Source organism: Lepidochelys kempii, chromosome 12 (genome assembly GCF_965140265.1).
Source record: "Lepidochelys kempii isolate rLepKem1 chromosome 12, rLepKem1.hap2, whole genome shotgun sequence".
NCBI lineage: Eukaryota > Metazoa > Chordata > Testudines > Cheloniidae > Lepidochelys > Lepidochelys kempii.
In genome coordinates, this window is record NC_133267.1 from 38,690,748 (window position 1) to 38,703,565 (window position 12,818).

General features: G+C 48.7%; 1 protein-coding gene across 4 annotated transcripts in view; it reads left to right on the top strand.

Moving 5' to 3' along the window:
- The window catches only part of ZC3H18 (zinc finger CCCH-type containing 18), a 60,324-nt gene extending 48,269 nt beyond the window's left edge, over window positions 1-12,055 (top strand). For 2 of the 4 annotated variants that reach the window (XM_073308178.1, XM_073308180.1), the window contains 7 exons: window positions 384-527; window positions 1,824-1,976; window positions 4,135-4,289; window positions 4,955-5,154; window positions 6,589-6,685; window positions 8,390-8,486; window positions 11,111-12,055. In XM_073308178.1, the coding sequence (XP_073164279.1) occupies window positions 384-527; window positions 1,824-1,976; window positions 4,135-4,289; window positions 4,955-5,154; window positions 6,589-6,685; window positions 8,390-8,486; window positions 11,111-11,315 (1,051 nt within the window). In that variant the 3' untranslated portion in view covers window positions 11,316-12,055. The remainder of the gene's footprint in view (window positions 1-383; window positions 528-1,823; window positions 1,977-4,134; window positions 4,290-4,954; window positions 5,155-6,588; window positions 6,686-8,389; window positions 8,487-11,110) is intronic. The other 2 variants (XM_073308177.1, XM_073308179.1) reach the window with 2 other exon arrangements.
- The last annotated feature ends 763 nt before the right edge of the window (window positions 12,056-12,818 follow it).

Genomic DNA, 12,818 nt, shown 5'->3' on the forward strand with positions numbered 1-12,818 from the left:
TCTAAAGTCTGACCCACAACTTGTAAGCAGACGTTTGTTTCAGATACCTGTGTATCATAAGTAACCAATTCCAAGGGGAACTTGTGGAACTGTAAACTGCTGGAGTACGTTGTCGCCGTAACACTGCCTGTTTATATAATAGCTGATCTCTTTAAAAATCTTTCATGTTAGAATGCAATAAACTGCCCTTGTTAAGGGGCTTTGTAGTGTCCGAGTGTTTCTGTGAAATATGGTTTACGTTGACTTTTCCAAAAGGCTATGGTAACAGGAATTGTATAATGTTTCAGCAGTGGGAAATACGTTGCTCCTGAAAATCCCCGTGTTACATGCCCATGGTGTTTGATCATACACGAGAGTATCAAAACTCCATTTTAACTTTGCAGTGAGAAATCTGTGAAGAAAGTAGGTGCCCTTCCAGTCCCACCACCATTGACTAAAGTTGCAACAGTTGCACCAGAGCCAGCCAAACCGGGGGATAACAGAGAGGCCAGAAGGAAGGAACGTCAAACGAGGACTCCACCCAGGAGGTAGGAGAACCTGGGCAGATGGGGTTTGATCATGCATAGAAATGAAGAGCCGGTAATTGCTAATTGAGGAATTAACCAAGAACTCGCTCTGACTTAGAGGAGAAATCTGTCCCCTGGGATAGCAGGGGAACCAAAAAAGGGGCAGAATGTATTACTTGCATGCAATAAAAAAAAACCCAGGCCGATCTCTCTAGAGACCTGTTGAATGAGAACAGCAGGTGGAATCCTTGAATTGTACCAATAGGAAACGCTCATATTATAGGGTAAGCACACATTTTAGAGCAACTGATTGGTTAGTCCAGCCATTGAGGAAGCAAAGGAAGCTCAGAGCTACGTTGAATTCAGAGGGTCATGCTCCATAATGAAGTAAAGGGAGGGAAGGACTCGGGGCTGCAGAGTTGGGTGCTGGCCTGCATCTGATGCTTAATAAATTAAAGAGAAGATTTCTACTGTGCCAACTCAGAAGGAAATGTGACTTCAAAAATGTGGAACTTCCCTCAGACCTAGCTAAATTGATGTGCCCTTTGAGGGCAAACAACAGTTTCCTTAGATCCTGGTGTTTTAAATCAATAAAAATAAAGTTCTATGCCATAATTCTATTTTCCTTTCAATGCCAAGCTTCCTAGGTCAATTCTTAGCTTTGAATGGAGCTGTTCCCCTTGTTCCTTAATAGTGACTAGAGAACAGTACTGGAAACCTTGAGTTACTTCTGTCTCTGGTTGCTGGGATTCCTCTCCCCTTAGAAAAGTGGGTTATGGTTCCTTTACTGGAACAGGTTACTCTTAGGAGTCCTTAGACGCTGCATGATCCCTTACATGACTGTTATGGGTGTCAGTGTTCGCAGAAGGAAAAGGAAATAAACCGTCCCTAATGTGAAAATTTAGAAGATCGGTACCAGTTAGCTTGTCACCCCAAACTTTAAGTAGCGAGTGGCGAGTTTGATATTTCTATAGTCCACGCTACAAGTCAGCCCCACAATCTTGTGCAGTTGACACTTTTTTGTTAGGAAATATTCGCTACTGATGCAATAGGACAGGACAGAGGTGCTGTTCTGTGTCCTGCTCCACCCAGCACCATTCAGTCTCTCACGAAATATCTGCTGTTCGGAAGCGGGGATGCATGGCCAGGACAGGGAAATCTGTTTGACTGACAAAACAGAATTCTCTGCTGTATTGTCGAGTGTCAGTCAATGTATGTAAATAACTGCATTGGAAGCCTCTTGAAATGCACAAAAAGCAGCCCTGCTTTATTGCTGAGTAGAATCAGATGAGAATGGCTTCTTTTGCTCTCTTGCAGGCGGACTGTAAGTGGCAGCATCAGTGGCAGTGCCAGCAGCTATAGCGGCTCCAGTTCCCGATCTAGGTCCTTGTCTCGGTCTCTCTCCCGGTCTCATTCCCGGTCGACGTCTGCCTCAGTTTCCCCCTCCCCATCTGGGTCCAGAAAATCCAGGTAAAGCACTGTCACTTTCAGTTTCACACTTGCTCATAACGGTTAACCGACCCAGGTTATGTGCCGGTGTTGTACTGGACACGTTTGAGAGCTCACAGTGCAGGAAACCACCTTCCTAGCAGGTGTGTGCAGTACAAGGAAAGATGCCTTTGCCCAGAGTATATAAATGAGTCTTAAATTTTGAAAAATGAAAACAATGTTAACAGCTGCCATGTTGCTTATTCTAGGAAATAATGAAATTATTGTCAATGTGCCCTGAATTATCCATTTTCACTCTAATTTGGGGCTGAAGCCTCTCTTCCCCCTGTTTTCAAATCTTAATTGAACGTTTACCTTGCTGTTGTAAATACAAATTCCAGGGTGTTTGTTTTTCTACGGCAATAGGCATTCATCTTACACAATGCTGCTATTCTAAACTTTTCTCTAAATCTCACTGTTGGATCTCTTTAGGGCTGATGCCTGGTATGTCAGCACCGCTTATCAGAAAGCATCTAATAGATCTGGCTCGTGGTGGTGCTTTGCGCTGTTAATGGCAAATAAGGTTGCAAGAATGGTTCCCGTTGCACGTTTTGCCCCAAGACACCATTCATTTCTTTGACATGAATGGGTGTGCTGTGTCTGGCTCCCTCCAAAGCCCAGTGACTGACAAATTCTGATAGTCCTGAAATGAGTCCCCTTCAAAAGCATATTTAGATTAACTTGTGAAACCTGTTCATACACAAGAGTGTTTCTGCAACCCCATAAGCAGCTGCTCCGTTTTTTCTATCTAAAGTTCTTAAGCCCTTGGGTAGTATGGTCGGTGTGGTCTATACAATGGAGCAGAATGTGGTTCAAATCAGAGCCAATTCGCACCTTTGTGCACTGCAGAGCCACACGGTTGAATGGCTACATTTTTTTTCCAGGAATGTAAGCATGTTTATTAAATGTTGGTCTGATTCATTAGGCCCTCCAAAGGCTGATATGAGAGGCTAGGGGTGAGTCTGCCTCTCAGATGCTCTCTTTTTAACTTAACCCCACTGTAAAGTTTATGTTTAGGATTTCAGATGTCTACTTCTTTAGTTGTTACTTACACCGCACCAAATGATGAGCCTGCTGCTTTGCAGGTATTTGCAAGTAAGATCCCTGCCTTGTGACACTTACTGTAGACAGCACAGATATGGTGTGAGGGCAGAGATGGACAGGGAGTGCTGGTGTTCCTGCTGAAACATAAACAGAGCTGGCTTAATATTTGCTACTGCGCTGCTTTCCCCAGCAGTGTGCAAACAGTGTGTGCCTGACACGGTCAGAGCACCGGGCCCACTCATACTCCAGGACCAAAGCACTTTTTGAACACAGGAAATAATGTACTGAATGTACTCAAACCAAAACAGACTACTGACACAATTCTGTAGCCACGTCCTCCTTTGGAGACGAAATTCTATCCCTGGGTTCCTGGGATACCAAGTCATCACCCTCTCCTCTAACAACTCACTTCTGTCATGGTACTGTTGAGTTGTGAGCTTGTGATTTGTTTTAAAGTGATGTGCCCTCCCCTGAATTTCCCTGCGATAGATCAAAGGTTTGGGGTCGGGCACTATCTTATCTTTATCTGGTCCAGTGCAAAGTACAAAGTCTGTATCAAAAAAATACAGTAGTCGTTCTCCAGCATTTTAATTGTGCGGAACATGTCATCAGACAGCATCCATCTTGTGAGCCATCTTCCCCTCTGCCTGTGCTGTTCTCTCCGTCTCTGTGGTCTTGTGGCCCTTCAAAAAGGGAACCTTATGGCCTCTGGAATGTAGCTCTTGAATCGCGAGCTTGGAGAATCCATGTCTTTTAAAGCTTCCTTGGTAAATAAGTATCAGGCAACTTGTGCATCAGGCAGAGTGAATGATATGGGGACACTCTTGACCTGAACTATATCCCTGAAACGTGTAGTCCAGGGCTTACCCTAGTTCTTGCTTTATTGATATCTCTGGATGAATAAGCTGTATACGTGTCTCTGAGTATAATATTACAACAGTCTTATCTTGTCCTGAGTGCCACTCGCCTTTGCAGCCCTTGTGACCGCTCCTCGGTGCGGCGTGAGAATGAGCGAGCAGGCGCGTGTGTGAATTCGAGAGGCCCTCGTGGCGGTCTCCGCGGGCGGAGGTGGTGAGTGTGCCTGTCTCTTTTCCAGGTCCCTGAGCGTGAGCAGCGTCTCCTCTGTCTCTAGTGCCTCCTCCAGTAGCAGTTCCATACGCAGTGCAGACTCGGAAGACATGTACGCCGACCTGGCCAGTCCAGTGTCCTCAGCCAGCTCCCGATCCTTGACCCCAGCCCAGCAGAAGAAAGGTAGAAGTATCCAGTTCTGAGAATGAGGGAAGGGGGTGGGGCAAGATCTGCAGAGAGCTCACTTGGTGATATGGCAAACAGCATGGAACCCATTACACAGAGGTAAATGAAAGTGTGGGGAGCAACTGAGGTTTGATATAGATTGGGAGAGTCCAAAGGCTTCACCCTGGATGGCTGCTGAGAAGGCAGAGGTGATGAGCTTGAGCGGGAAGACTTATGCATCATTTCTGTACTGTTGTCTGTGTCTGCTTGGCTGCCTGTCTGAGAAGGGGTCTTCCTTTCCTCACAAACCCTGTATGTGCTTTGGTGCACGTTCCCCCAGCATCCTTCCATTGCTCATCCTCTTTTCACTCTCGCTCCCCTGAGATGATGAGCCAGTGCAGCTCTCTCTTCCTGGGGGGACTAGTATTTCCTCTCATAAACTCCCCATTTGCTCATTTGAGACCCCATCACGGTCTGTTGCAAGAGCTTCTCATTCCTTGTCTGCTAATATGTTAACTATTCTCCCCTGGGGAATTCTGGCTTCCCACCGGTTTTAATCCGGGCGCTGTAGGCTTTGCTAACCAGCATGGGTCCCTGCAGCACCTTCCATCCTTTGAGCCTTTCTTTTTAAAAGGCAGGGCAGGATTTATTGCGCATCGCTGACACTAGAATTCTGGTTTCAGCAGGAAAATCGAAAAAAGAAGACAGTGTTAAAGAGGAGAAACGGAAACGGGAGGTGCCTGCCCAGCCCCTGAAATCAACAAAACCCACACAAGCGAGTAAATCGCAGCAGCTGCTCCCACCCCAGCAGCCCCCACTGCCCCAGCCTCAGCAGGGGGGGTTCAGTGCCCACAAAGAGATCAAATTGACGCTGTTGAATAAGGTGAGAGGTGGGGTGATGGCTCTCGGAGGGCTTTTCAGAGCAGGGGGAGGAAGGGGCCATTGCTGGCTCTCTGGCCCGTGGAGGAGAGTTTGCTGCCCTCTTGCTGAGGAGAGCTCTGCTGGGAATGTGTGCAGTTGCTTCTGAAGTTCTCATGATTATGGAAAGCGGTCAAATGACAGAACCTGTTAGGCAGCGTACACTATGTCTTGACTTCTGGCTGTGCTGGAAGCTTCCCTGGGGCACATTCCTCCTGCCCCATCAGGGGCTGTTGCCCGCTTTCCCTGAGCCACATTCTTTAGGCCTGTGGCCATATAGCACCTTGGCCTGAGATCTCAGCGTGAGAGCCTCCTGAGCTAGGCAGGGTCACACGCGGTGCCTTTCACTGCAGATTCTCCTGCCTCCGTCTGAGCCTCGCCAACCTGCAGCCATATGGAAGCGTGATCTCTACGAGCTTGACTCGTGTTGCATAAGGGTGCTGAGCCTGCCTTGGGAATGAGCTCTCCTTAGCCTGGCTGGCTCTAAAAGTGATCACTGAAAGAGATTAAAATGGGTCAGTGCATGAATGTGGAGACCCCAAAGGACTGTCCTGCAGAAGGTGGAGTTGGTGTCTTATTAGGTGTGACTCCCTCGTAGTTAGTGCTGGGCCTGATACCCCAGCATGCCGTTAGGAGAAAATATGCTCCTAGAGTTTGCCATCCTTTGGCTGAGAAGCTCGGTCAAGATCCCGACCGCATGTGGTGGTTCACCCTCATGGGGCTTCATGCTGGAGGAGGGCGTTACCCAAATGACCTGGATAATTTCAGTTGGAGTGGTCATTTCCTGCTACCCTGAATTCTGCTTGCGACATTCTCCCGACTTCTCCTCCCTCGACTGCAGTGAGGAGTGTTCTGTGTGTGATGGGATTCCGACAGCTCGCTTGTTAAGCAAGTTAGGCTCCTCTCTGGTGAAGGGGACATGATAAATGACTTACTAAATGTTACACGGACCCTGCCATAATGTGGTGGTAGAATCCCCTTTCCCTTGTATTGGGGCGTGTTCTAGAGAAAAACATGGCCCTGTAGACCTTGTTAGTACTCGTGTCATCATCCTGAGCCAAGCCAAAAGAGACCAGACAAAATGCAGCTTTTTACTTCCTGTGATTCGATGTAAAATGCCCCGTTAGCAGAAACGCAGTCTGACCTCTAAGAGCTGTTCCCGATCATTGTAATGGCACATGACTCCAAGGGATCACTTTGCTGTTCAAGTGGCTTGTACCCGGGAAAGCAGTTTACCAGCCTGCTGCAAGGAAACCTCCTTAAGTACTGGGGCAGTGTGTTCCACTGGTATGGAAGCATTGCGATGCCCATGACAAAGGAACAGCGCCCAGCTGCGTCAGTTTCCTCCCTACGGGATATATATGTATCCGAATCTATCATCTGTTTCCTTCCATTTCAGGCGGCTGACAAAGGAAGCAGGAAGAGATATGAGCCAGCAGACAAAGACAGACAGGGCTCTCCTCCAGCCAAACGGGTTAACCTGTCACCTGACAGAGGTGAGGAATCTGAGAGATGCAGTGATAGGGTAAATGCTCTCTGGCATGGCCTGAATGCAGCTCTGCGGGCAGCAGTTTAACTGCTAGGGGAGGTCATTTGGTCATGAGGCGGTCAGCAGGTTAGATTCCAAGGGATCGCTGCCTCTGCCTTCCATTAGCTGGAAGGGTGTGTGCCAGAAGTTCATTTCTCCAAACCAGGGCTGCGTCTTCTCCAATAAAAACAGGGGTGTTTGTCATGCTCTCCTGCTGGCGAAACATGGTGGGGAGGAGGAACTTTCATTTACTGTGAGGTCAACCCCAGGGGGCGAGTATAGCACTGGCCTCCCCGGCTACCTTGTGGCTATCAGTGCCTGGTCTCCACTTTAGATTTTACAGCAAGATAATTATCTTGCCTCAGTTACTTGCTGTACAATCCCCCACCTTCCTGTACTATGCTTTAGTCTCCTGGGAGTCCTGGGGAAACCTTCATCGCATGCAGGCCTGCTGTCCACTCGCTGCCTGTTACTGATGCAGCTGTTCGAGTCAGCAGGTTTTAGAAACCCCCACATCTCCAGCTCTCTCCCCGCTCGTGGTGTTGCCCTTTGCTTTAAAGGCATATGAGGGGAGCACAGAAGGTTGAGGGGCCAGAACATAATATTAACCCTGCTTAATTCCTGTGAAACAGATACTTCCATACACTTGTGTGTGACAAAATCTGGGCTGGGACTGTAATAAAAATACACCATGACTCCAGTCTTTTTCCTTTCTCTTGTAACTTGTTAGCACTGAATCCTAGCTATTTGCAAACTCGTCCATTAGCACCTTTATAGTGGTTAGGGCCCTGTAGATGCAACCTGTCGGAGAACCAGCTATTACCCTGCTTTCTTTCAGCCTTGGCTGTTGCTAATGAAAAACAAAGAAGCAGGCAATGGTGGAGGTGTTGCAGCTTTGCCTTGAGTGTTGTACAGAAGCTGGCTGTGACACGTGATGGTGTTTTCCCTAATCTCTCACTGTAGGCATATTACATTGGCTGTGGCCTGGAGCCAGCAAAAATCCTTAGAGTGCTCATAACCCTGTCCCATCCCACTGCTGAAACGGTGACTTGGAGAATTCGGCTAGATTTAAAATCACTAGGACTCAGTGAAACAGTGTAGCTAGACCAGATATTCATGCCTTCAGCCAGCTGGGAAGTAAAGACAGCCGTTTTATCCTAGTTCTTGGATTGCTGGATGGACATGGGAAAGGCGGGCTAAGAAGCACGGCTGTTCTCATCCTCCCAGTGCCTGACTGCCCGTGAAGGAGAATGCACCGAACATACTGCCTGAATACAGCAAACCTGTGTTGCTTCACCTCTCCTCACGATTCATGTGTGCCTGGCAGTTCATGGGCAAATATAAAGGTGTCCCAGGGGCTTGCGAGCCAGTGGAAAGATCCCTCTGGAAGGCACAGGGTATAGCGCTCCATGCAGTTCCCGGCGGAGGGCGAGAGAGCAACACATTGTGCATCACACACTCCTAGGTTACTCTTATTCCTCACAAGTGCAGTGTCTCTGCAGAGCTGAGGGAGTTTCTCAAAGTGCTGCAGCTGGATCTTTCCTTTCCTGATGCAGCCTGGCCCATCTAGGGAACGGCTGTGTTTAAAGTGGCGAAATGGTACTGTGTGCTCTGGTAACACACCATGGCTTATGCAAGGGCTAAAACCTTTTGTCTTTACGTTCTGCAATAGGTCCTCGCGATAGGAAACCTGCTGGGAGAATCTCTTCACCCAAACAAGATCGGCAGAGAGGCCAGAACCCTAAACCATCTCCTGCTCAGACAGACAGGTCAGTGCGTATCCCGCCATCCACTCCCACCTGTGACTTGTTATCTCTTGGCCATCATGGTTTGCAGAAGAGCAAAATCCTTGGCTTGTTGGCTAGGGAAAGAGCTGTTTGGCCAAAGACCTGTGGAGGAAGACCTCTCTTTCCCTTCTCTAGCAGTCTACCACAGAGAGACGTAAGAGCCTCACTCATGGTTCGTTGAAAACTGGGAGGATAGGGATGTAATTGGACGGTAGAGTGGCTTAAGGTAGTACTGAGAAGCAAGGAATTCTCTGCCACTGCCCTGACACCAGTTGCTTCACCCATGACTCAGTTTCCCTGCCTCTGAAATGGGTTTAATTCAGACGTCTCATGTAGTGCACATTGAGATCCTTGGATAAAAGGTGCTGTGGACATGCAAAGTACTAGCAGTGAAGATCTTAACTATATACAACTACTTCAGTGTGAACTGCAGCCGGTGGAGTTTGCTGGGCAGAGCTCAGATTGCATGGAAGCCAGTGGGCTCCCTGTGCCAGCTGTCCCATTGTGGGGTCAGTCCTAGCTACAGGTGCTGGTTGTGACCTCGTCTCTCCTGGCCGGTGTGCATCATTCCATGTCTCTTGGCTAATCTTGCACAAGCTGAGCCACTTAAAAACCAGAGCAGGCTGCCAAGATGTGGCTTCTGGTAGGAGTTAAAGTGAATGACCCTGATTCCATCTACGCCCATCCAGGCCTTGGTCTCTGGTGCCAGCTTTTTCTCCTTCCTGTAGTATTTCAACTGAAACAGAGCAAATGCCACCTTCGTTGCATAGCAGAACCCAAAATGCGATGCCAGGGGCCTCGTTGCCTTAGTGAGCAAGGACCACGCTGTGTCAGCATGGTTTCTGTTGGAGTGCCTTGCTCAGCGAAATAGGGAGTGTTGTCTCTGGTACAGCTGAGATGGCCTCTGTCCAACTTGATGCTGGTAGGAGCCGGGTAGGGTGACCAAACAGCAAGTGTGAAAGATCGGGACGGTGGTGGGGGGTAATAGGAGCCTATATAAGAAAAGGGACCCAAAAATCGGGACATCTGGTCACCCGAGAGCCAGGTAACACTGCTTTGCATTTCTCTAGCAACTTCCCTCAGAGATCTCTGTGGACATTGAGCCAGTCTTGTCCAATGCCTTGCCTTCCTATGACATGGGGTCTTTGCCGATTGGGACACCGAGGCACAGAGAAATTGTAGCTTGTCCAGTGCGCCACAGGAAGTGGGACAGAGCCTGAAATAGAACCCAGGTCTCTCACTGCTCAGTCCTCAAGCCCGGCCTTCCTCCTTAGACTACCAGGAGGTTATATTTCTAAGCTGTAATGGGGAACCTGAGCATTGTTACCTGCTTTTTCTGGAGCTGGCATTGCTAGCTCCTAACCCTCTTCCACCTGCTCTTGTTTGAGGGTTTAGTAACAGTATATGCTGGGCAAGGGAATCACAAGAACCCTGAGCTTGGGGACTGGCCGGGGTAAAGGAGAGGCAGGCAGAGCTCTCCCGGAGCTTAGTTTTGAGGTTTTAAATGCTTTTCAGTTCACATTTGAACAGCCTGCCCCTTGCTCAGGGATTAATATCAAAGGGCGTCAAGTGAGGAGTTGCTGGGTTTAAGGAGAAGGATTACCAGGCTGTCTCTGTAACCTGGGCTGTTGAGTCTTACCACTCATGTGACATGCCGTCAGATTGCCAGAAGCAGCTACACAAACGGTCACAGATCAGTCCCAAGTGGCACTAGTATGACCCCACGTGACAGCTGCCAGAAAGAGGGAGGTGAGGCTCAAATTGCACCCCTCCCGCTGAGCTTGGGCACTGCAGTCAGCTGCACGTTGTGCAATTCCGAGGACTATAGACGCTGTTCGGCAATCCCTGCGAGGGGGGGCGTGGGAGGGTTGACAGCATTTCCTGGCTTCTGGCTGTCATCACTGCCTTACCTAATGGCTGGGGGTTTCCTCTGGATTTTTATGGCCCCAGTAGGTGGGAGCAGGGAGGGAGGTGGAGTGCAGTCCATAAAACAGCAAGCGTGTGACTCGCCTCTTTGAACTCCAGCTCTGCCAGGTCATCTGGAAAAAGCCAGGCAGTGTGGATGGTTAGGTGGGGCAGCTGCTGGGACAGCCGAGTTCATTCAGCACGGGGATTCTTTGGAGCCACCAAGCTGTGCAGTATTTAACCATGTGATTTCCCCACCTCCCCCTCTTTTTTTGGTACAGTCATGTGTTGTCCCTTATCTCAAAGCAGCTTGTAAATTCCTTGCGGGAGGGACCATGTCTTCCTGTGTGTCTGTCCCGTCCTAGCATGCTGGAGCGCTAACCTAGGCCTCTGGGTTGCTACTGCATGAGTGCGGTGGATTTAACTCCACCGTTCCTCAGGTACTTTTCAGCTGGGCTTGCCACTCCAATCCTAAAACTCGTTCATTTCAGCCAGCCTTTAAAGCAGTGGAGCAACTTCCTCCAGCAAAGAGCTGACTGCTTCATTAGTGTTTCTGCAGCACGGGGAAACGTGCTGTGCTATTGAACCCCTGCTGCTGTTCGAAAACCTCTTGATCTCGGAGCTGCACGTGCAGGAGCCCCCTCTGTTACCAATCCGTCCCCCTTACCGCGTTGTGGCTTTTTCTCTCCCCCACCCTATAGGAAACGCCAGCTGTCGCCCCAGTCCAAGAGTTCCAGCAAAGTCACAAGTGTACCAGGCAAAGCAACCGAGCCAGGCCCAACAGCTGCAAGTGCGAAATCGGGCAAGTCCAGCACGCTGTCGCGGCGGGAGGAGCTCCTGAAGCAGCTGAAAGCCGTGGAAGACGCCATTGCTCGTAAACGGGCCAAAATCCCTGGGAAAGTATAGTCCAATGTGTGCAGAGCTCTGTCTCCACCTGGATTCGAGACTCTTCCATGTTTTTATAAATAGTATACAAGCGGCCACTCTGGATTTTGCAGTTCTGTCTGATTTTGGCTGCAATTCTTTTTAAAAATTTAAAAAAAAAAAAAAAAAAGTTTGTCAGCTGAAAAATCCCACAGACGAGACGACTCACTCTGGCTCCTAACCCGTACGGTGGAGAGTCGGGGGGTAATCCCCTCTCTGCATCAGCCATGCAAGACAGACCGAGCCGGCACCGAGATGGAGGCCCACACCGCCACGTTTTCCCTGTAAATTATGCACAGAGGACTCCAAATTCCAGCCCTGTTGGATACTTTCACTTTCTCTCTCTCTCTCTGCCCTGCCCTGCCCTCCCCTCTTCGCTAGCCATAAGTTGTATTCTTCTAGTTAGCCTAGCTGTGTGTTGAGTGTCTTCAGCAATGCAGTTCTATATACTGTGTAATGAGAGAACCGAAAACCGCTGTGAACTACTGGCAACATCATCTTCTCTCCCCTGTCCCTCCCTCCCCCAGGAACAAAAAAAATATATATATATTCTTGACTAAAGTCTGATTGGGAACTATGACCTGTCTTTTATTTTAAGCATCAGATTGTTTTAGTTGATTTAAAAAAAAAAAAAAAAAAAAAGCCAAGGTATTGTTGGGATGTCTGTCTGAGGAGGGTCTTTTTTTGAGGGGTCTCCCTGAAATAAAGTATTTTGATAAACAGTTCTTCCTATCTATTTTGTTCTCTTAACGATCCCAGTGTGGATCCCTCACTGTGGTCTCTGGGCACCTGCCCTCTTCTCTTTGGGTGTTTCTTCCCTCTGTCTGTAAGCTCTTCAGCCAGGTTGACTTCCCTGTGTAGTATAGTGCGGTCAGGTGACAGAGCCATTTAATCTTCCAGTGTTGGCATTGCTGTCGCCAAGGTTTGTCTGAATGTGAGCTCCTGTCATGGCGGGCTGCTGCTTAATGTTACATTAACATCCTAGTGCTGGCACATCTTGTGCTCTGGAGCTGTTTCTGGAGGCTCCTAATGCCTTATAAACACTGAGCTCCAGCCAGAACTTCCGTTGAAGACCAGCTGCGTTGTTTAACCATGGCAGAACTCCCATCAGGAAGGTAGCACTATCCCCATTTTCCAGAGGAGGAAACTGAGGCACAGGCGCAAAGTGAAATCCCCAAGTTCACAATAGCAAATCCGTGGTAGAGCTTTAAGTGCATCCCAGACCTGATGGTGCTTTGGCCAGTCCTTTAACCTCCAGATTGTGCTTCCTCTCCTGACCCGCTTCGAGAGCTAATTTGATGTTACGAACTTAGCATTGTCGGTGTTTGCTGCACGATCAAATAAGGGGTGAAGGACGTCAGACGAGGGAGAAGCCACCACTACTTCTAGTGGTGAGCAGGGATCCTAGGACTCCATTTGCCAAGGAAAAAGGCAGAATTTGCATTTTTACAGGGAATTTTTTATTTTTACATTTTGTGACAAAAC